Source organism: Branchiostoma belcheri, unplaced genomic scaffold (assembly GCF_001625305.1).
Source record: "Branchiostoma belcheri isolate BF01 breed outbred unplaced genomic scaffold, Haploidv18h27 scaffold55, whole genome shotgun sequence".
Lineage (NCBI taxonomy): Eukaryota > Metazoa > Chordata > Leptocardii > Amphioxiformes > Branchiostomatidae > Branchiostoma > Branchiostoma belcheri.
Window position 1 is genome coordinate 215,028 of NW_017804187.1, and position 7,783 is coordinate 222,810.

At 41.8% G+C, this 7,783-nt stretch overlaps 2 protein-coding genes and 1 pseudogene across 2 annotated transcripts in view; 2 read left to right on the plus strand and 1 right to left on the minus strand.

The window, feature by feature from the left end:
- Positions 1-1,370, minus strand: part of LOC109481356 (zinc finger protein OZF-like) — a 9,735-nt gene extending 8,365 nt beyond the window's left edge. Inside the window, exon 1 of the mRNA XM_019783902.1 lies at positions 1,271-1,370. The gene's annotated coding sequence lies outside the window, so the exon portion shown is untranslated. The remainder of the gene's footprint in view (positions 1-1,270) is intronic.
- Positions 1,371-1,377: 7 nt separating this feature from the next.
- On the plus strand, positions 1,378-4,021 carry LOC109481357 (annotated as a pseudogene).
- Positions 4,022-4,457: 436 nt separating this feature from the next.
- Positions 4,458-6,559, plus strand: LOC109481368 (gastrula zinc finger protein XlCGF8.2DB-like). The gene is made up of 2 exons (XM_019783922.1): positions 4,458-4,756; positions 5,323-6,559. Exon 2 carries the CDS (start codon positions 5,325-5,327, stop codon positions 6,294-6,296), a length of 972 nt encoding a protein of 323 aa, XP_019639481.1. The 5' UTR covers positions 4,458-4,756; positions 5,323-5,324; the 3' UTR covers positions 6,297-6,559.
- The last annotated feature ends 1,224 nt before the right edge of the window (positions 6,560-7,783 follow it).

The window sequence follows — 7,783 nt, forward strand, 5'->3', positions numbered from 1 at the left end:
GGGACCCCCCTTGCAGGCCCCCTTTCCTGAGCTGTCTCCTGAAGTCTGGTAGAGGTTATACAGCTAGAACTTAATGTGTAGACTCAGACGTGCCCCTCTGGGCAAAACCTACAATTGAAGTTGACGGCTGCAAATTAGAGGTAGGAGATCGGGTCGCGCAGTTGGCTGACCTGTAGGCAAGGCTAGCTTCCGTTGAGTTGACACACCGAGCCTCGGGTCATCCCACAAGTGTATAGTATGTCGTGGAAAAATGTTCACCCCACACAGAAGTCCTCACACAGAAGGAAAAGGTGTCATTTAATGGATATGACCAGAGCTATGGGATATGACAATTAGATTAGATCAGGATAGGTTCAAAGTGAGCTATAATTAACGTTTTGATCAGATACTTCAATTATGTTCCTTGGTTGGGTGGAGGACAGGGGATTTCAGACAGATGGAGAGTCGCAAGCGACGGCATTGTTAAGTTCAAGCAGCCTGAAAGGCAGGTCGTAAAAACGTTTACAAACGCCTATACAGTCACTGTATAATGGACTGGTAAGCTTGAAAAAAAACTTCAATTTCCATAATGAACTTGAAATCAGGAAGTGTACTCATACCAAAACTTCATGCCACTTATCCCACCTACTAACCCCTGTACTTGAGGACAATCTGTCGTCCCTAGGCTCGGCCTCGACAAGATCCTCAAGACCACCCTACTAATACCAAAGCCTCACCATCTCATCATAAAAAAAACAACTTTAAAGTTCCGCCGCATTAGGTCCGCCAAGTTTCCTTCCCGTCATGCTAAGAAAATTACGTCAAGTGCTAAACACAATCAGACTCGCCTTTATTACGTCAAAGCCATCGCCTCTATACACTTCTGCCAAAATGAACACACAACCAGGTAGGCTTTCAATTACTGCTCTTTCCAAACATACCGCTAGGTGTCGTCCTTACACTGTAGGCCTGTGACAGGTCCCACAATGCACCTCACTCAACTTTGACCTGCCCCATTGCATGACGGGAAACAAAATGGCGGCGCCCATAAAATCCAGGTAAAATAGAACAGGTTTTGCTATCGCAAACCTGTAAAAATATGGACGTTTTTTGAATTGACTGTATGTAACACTGTTACCTGTCTAGTTTATGTGCCCCCCTCCCCATATAACTCATAAGGACACGTACTCCAAGTCCAACCACCCAAAAAAACTCCACTAGTCCTGACTTGCTGTCGTATTTTGCCAAAACCAGTGACTACAGATGACTAACACATGAACAAATGTCTCACCCGTGTGTTTCTGTTGTTGTAGGGTCGACAAAACGCCGAATCTTCCTTAAAACCGGCTCAGATTTTAGAGAAACAATCTTCCTGCCGCTTTGGCATTTCGAATCGGGTCAGAGGTCACTCTCACAACAAACATGGCGTCTGAACAAAATTTGTTGTGACTTGAAAAATCTCTAAATTTAAGCCGGTTTCAAGGAAGATTTAGCGCTATATCGCCCCAAATAACAACAGCAACACACAGGTGAGACATTTGGTAATCATCTATAGTAATTTATTGATATAAATACGACAGCAAGGTAGGACTATTTCGTATTTGAGTTTTTTTTTTGGGTGTCGCGAATGTAAAGTCCTCTGAAAATTATATGGGGGAGGGGGGCGGTAGTGTAAATTGTAGTTTGAAGGTAACAGAACACAGTTTTCAGGGAGCGTAACTAATATGCAACAGATCTTTCAGCATAGTTAACACTGTCAGTGTGTAACACAAACACACAGTCATGTCTTTGGGACCCATGGAAGGGGGGGGGGACCAGCTATTTCCCTATTTTAGGTCACAGATTAAAGCAATGTGTACAGATGTACAAGTAACGGTACTTATTTATTTATTTATTTCTGTTTTATCTATACAGGGTAGAGACCTCAGTGCTATTTAAAACACTACTTTTCAGGAATGCCCTGTACGTGACAACAAGTTACACATGAAAACAATGAAACCAACACATTAAACAATACATAAAGTTAACCAAGCGTCAAAACAAAATCGTTAACTGTAAACTGTACTGAGGGATTGGGTATCTTGGACCTGTACCAAATCAATTTTTTCTGATACAGAATCGGTATACATCACTAGCCCTAGGGCAGTATCAATATAGTCAAAAGGTTTGTCACAAACTTTGCTAGAAAATACTTTTCTGGAATGAAACTGCAGATATGTTTATTATGGTAACATTTCTTTGTCATTCAGTCTGTTTTGCTTACTTGTTTTTAGAAATGGCTGAGAGAAGCTGTGAGATTCCTCTGCAAACAGACAAACACTACAAGTGTGACCAGTGCGACTATTCTACTGCACGGAAAGGCCATTTGGACCGACACATGTCTATACACACTGGAGACAAACCCTACATGTGTGGGGAGTGTGGATTTAGGACGGCTGACAGGTCCTACCTATCCAGACATATTTGGACTCATAGTCATACAGCTGAGAAACCCTACAAATGTGACCAGTGTGACTATTCTGCTGTACGGAAAGATGATTTAAACCGACACATGTGTAAACACACTGGGGAAAAACCATACAAATGTGACCAGTGCGACTATTCTGCTGCATGTAAAAGCAATTTGGACCGACACATTAGGGCTAAACACACTGGGGAAAAACCCTACATGTGTGGGGAGTGTGGTTACAGGACAGCTTACAGGTCTGTTCTAGTCAATCATATGAGGACCCACACAGGTGACAACCCATATAAATGTGACCAGTGCAACTATTCTACTGCACATAAAGGCCATTTAGCCGAACACATGGCTAAACACACTGGAGACAAACCCTACATGTGTGGGGAGTGTGGACACAGAACAGCTTACAGGTCTGCTCTAATCGTACATATGAGGACCCATACAGGTGACAACCCATATAAGTGTGACCAGTGTGACTATTCTACCACACGGAAAGGCCATTTGGACCGACACATGGTTAAGCACAATAGAGTAAAACCCTACATGTGTGGAGAGTGTGGATACAGGACGACTTACAAGTCTACTCTAGCCATACATATGAGAACCCATACTGGTGTCACTGTGAAACCCTACAAGTGTGACCAGTGTGACTATTCTGCTGCACAGAAAGGCAATTTGGACCGACACATGGCTAAACATACTGGGGAAAAACCATACAAATGTGACCAGTGCGACTATTCTACTGCATATAAAAGCCATTTGGACGAACACATGGCTAAACACACTGGAGACAAACCCTACATGTGTGGAGAGTGTGGGTACAGGACAGCTTACAGGTCTAATCTATCCAAGCATATGGCTAGACACACCGGAGACAAACCCTACATGTGTGGGGAGTGTGGATACAGGGCAGCTCAAAAGTCTGACTTATCCCGACATATGAGAACCCATACAGGAGACAAACCCCACAAGTGTGACCAGTGCGACTATTCTGCAGAGAAAAGTGACTTAGACCGACACATTATGTCTAAACACACAGGAGAAAAACCCTACATGTGTGGGGAGTGTGGGTACAGGACAGCTTACAGGTCTACTCTCACCCGACATATGAGAACCCATACTGGTGTGAAATCATAGAAATGTTACCAGTGAGACTATTCCACCACGTGATGTAAAGCCTGTTCAGCCACACAAATGGCTAAACATACCAGAGCCAAACTGTGTAAATGTTTGGGGAGTGTGGACACAGGACAGCTTTTAGTCCTAACCTATCTTCATACACAAAGCCCCTGCTGTACTTGGTAGCAGTAAGTTCCACAATGTTATACTCTATAGTTCAAAAGGACTATAACTTTAGTACATGTATCAGGTAACTATGTACTAGGTTTAGTAGTAGTTGGTACATGCACCAGTTTATTAGCAATTTTGTATATCATATGTATAGTCTGGACATTTTTTGCCAGTCTTATAAATAAATAAAAAAGTGTTTTACTATGCCAGGTTGAACTGGTTTTGACATCAAGTTTTAAAGAATCCCAAACTGTGACCTGGCTTTGCAATTTTGAAATAAACGAATTCAAAGATCTCATACCAGAGACATTATAATGTCCTTGCTCATACCTACATGAAAATATTAAGTGCCGTTGTTTTTTTGTTGTTTTTTTTTGTTTTTTTTTTTTCTATTTATCTTTTTGGTGATTACATGTAGCTTACAGGCATCCAGTGCAGTTTTTAGGGCTTGGAACCCGATTTTTCAAAACCAATATACTAGTCACACTTATCTACACACTGAGTTGAAACCACACTATCCCCATGTATATTGACCCTCATGGAGCAAAAATTCCCACAATTCTGACGGAAAATGGTTACAGGAAGGGCCCTGGGGTGATTTTTAGGGTACCACCCAAAAAATTAAGGACTCATGGCTTGTTTCTGTAGTTTTAAAAGCCCAAAGTATGAAATACTGAGTCGAATGTGCTCATGTGAAACACTCTGTCAATATCACAAAGATTGCCTTATTCAGAATATTTCCAGTTTTTCTGCCCTGAAATCGCGTTGGATGCCTTCAAGCTATTGTTGGGAAATGATATAGTAGAGTGTTTCGAGAATCAGACTGCAACGCTGCTCAAACAGGGTAATCGGACAGTTACTGTTTTATTTGGGTAACCAGGCGGAAGTATTTGACCTTTCACCTGCGAAAGCGATTTTCCGCCATTTTGGGTCCGCCATTTTGTCCAGGGGCAGGAAGATAGTTTTTTTTCTGAAATCTGAGCCGATTCAGCGCTTTACCGACCCTACAACAACAGAAACACACAGGTGAGACGTTTTTTAGTCATGTATAGTCATTTGTTGGCATACAGACGACAGCAAAACTGACCAGTGGAGTTTTATAATTTTGTGTGACGTGTCCTCTGAAAATTATATGGGGGAGGGGGGCGGTAGTTATACATGCAGTTTAAAGAGGCGGAGTTTTCGCCCTATGGGAATCGGAGCCCAAAGTGAGAAGGTTTGAAGCTGTAAAATTGATAGTAGGTTGCACAAGCAAGTTACAAAAAAATTACTAGTAGTAATTTACTCATGTTAGGGTTCATGCAAATTATTTGAAGTACTTACTTGTACTTGAGTAGGTCTCCTCATCTCTGTGAAAGGTCTGTGTCAAAGTCGTCCCTCCATTATTTGAAGACATGCAAATAATTCTTGGCATTGCCCTGGTGCAGTGTCACTAAAGTCAAAAGGTTTGTCACGAACTTCGCTTGCAAGAATTTACACCTTGCTGTACTGCTGCTTTAGAAAAGTAGAATGAAATTGCGGGTATGTTTATTATGGTAACATTTCTTTGTCATTCAGTCTGTTTTACTTATGCCTTATTGTTGTTTTTTTAGAAATGGCTGAGAGAAGCTGTGAGATTCCTCTGCGAACAGACAAACACTACAAATGTGACCAGTGCGACTATTCTACTGCACAGAAAGGCCAATTGAACCGACACACGGCTAAACACTCTGTACACAAACCCTACAAATGTGACCAGTGCGACTATTCTGCTTCAGAGAAACGCGATTTAGCCGAACACATGTACAAACACACTGGAGACAAACCCTACATGTGTGAGGAGTGTGGATACAGGACAGCTTACAGACGTAACCTCTCAGTACATATGAGAAAACATACTGGAGACAAACCCTACAAATGTGACCAGTGTGACTACTCTACTGCACAGAAATTCAATTTGGACCGACACGTGGCCAAACACACTGGAGACAAACCCTACATGTGTGGGGAGTGTGGATTCAGGTCGGCTGACAGGCGTAACCTATCCAGGCACATGACAACCCATACTGGTGAGAAACCCTACAAGTGTGACCAGTGTGACTATTCTGCTGCACAGAAATTCAATTTGGAACGACACATGGCTAAACACACTGGAGAAAAACCCTACATGTGTGGGGAGTGTGGATTCAGGATGGCTGACAGGTCCGACCTATCCAGACATATTTGGACTCATACAGCTGAGAAACCCCACAAATGTGACCAGTGTGACTATTCTGCTGCACGGAAAGCTGATTTAAACCAACACATGGCTAAACACACTGGGGAAAAACCATACAAATGTGACCAGTGCGACTATTCTACTGCACATAAAGGCCATTTAGCCGAACACATGTTTAAGCACACTGGAGACAAACCCTACATGTGTGGAGAGTGTGGGTACAGGACAGCTGACAGGTCTACTCTATCCAAACACATGGCTAAACACACAGGAGAAAAACCCTACAAGTGTGGGAAGTGTGGATTCAGGACGGCTTACAGGTTTGCTCTCACCCGACATATGAGGACCCATACTGGTGTGAAACCATAGTAACCAGTGGGACTATTCCACCACATATAAAGTCTATTGAGCCACACAAATGGCTAAACATACCGGAGCCAAACTGTATAAATGTTTGGGGAGTGTGGACGCAGGACAGCTTTTAGGCCTAACCTATCTTCATACACAAAGCCCCTGCTGTACTTAGTGGCAGTGAGTTCCACAATGTTATACATGTACTATATACTAGTAGTTCAAAAGGACTATAACTTTAGTATTAGGTAACTATGTACTATATAGCTTGGTATTAGTTCTTAGTACAACTGTAGTTGGTACATGCACCAGTTTATTAGCAATTTTGTATATCATATGTATAGTCTGGACATTTTTTGCCAGTCTTATAAATAAATAAAAAAACAAGTGTTTTACTATGTTTGTCAGGTTGAATTGGTCTTGACATCAAGTTTTAAAGAATCACAAACTGTAAAGATTCTATGTAGCTTTGCAATTTTGAAATAAATGAATTCAAAGACTTAATACCTACATGAAATACTAAGTGCTGTTGTATTATTTTGTTGTTGTTTTTGGATTTATCTTGTCGGTGATTACATGCAGCTTAAGTGCAGTTTTTAGGGCTTGGAAACCCGATTTTTCAAAGCCAATATTCTAGTCACTTACCTACACACTGAGGTGAAACCACACTATCCCAATGTATATTGACCCTCAGAGAGCAAAAATTCCCACAATTCTAACGGAAAATGGTTACTGGAAGGGCCCTGGGGTGATTTTTTAGGGTACCACCCAAAAAATAAAGGACTTATGGCTTGTTTCTGTAGTTTTAAAAGCCCAAAGTATCAAATACTGAGTCGAATGTGCTCATGTGAAACACTCTGTCAATATCACAAAGATTGCCTTATTCAGAATATTTCCAGTTTTGCTGCCCTGAAATCGCGTTGGATGCCTTCAAGCTATTGTTGGGAAATGATATAGTGTTTCGAGAATGAGATTGCAACGCTGCTCATGCAAACAGTATAATCGGACAGTTACTGTTTTATTTGGGTAATCAGGTATGAACACTTTGACCTTTCACCTGCGGAAGCAGTGACCCATGTCAGTGCTTGTCCGCCATTTTGTCCAGCGGCAGGAAGATAGTTTCGAACCTTTTTCTCTGAAAAACAAACCGGTTTTAAAGACTATTCAGCGTTTTACCGAACCTACAACAACAGAAACACACACGTAAGTCGTTTGTAAGTCATTTATCGTCATTTGTTGGTATGAATACGACAGCGAAACAGGACCAGTGGAGTTTTAGTGTGGCGTGTCCTCTGAAAATTGTATGGGGGAGGGGGGCGGTAGTGTAAACCAGCTTCACTCAAGCACAAGGCACCAAGAGTTAAATACCTAGAGAGACCTTTTGACTCTAAACTGACCCACGCGAAAACGAGCACCGAGTGACCACGTCTAGCGATATAGTAGACGTTAAACAAGGACAACAACAACAACAACCTGTAGTAAACTTTGAAGGTGACAATATAGAT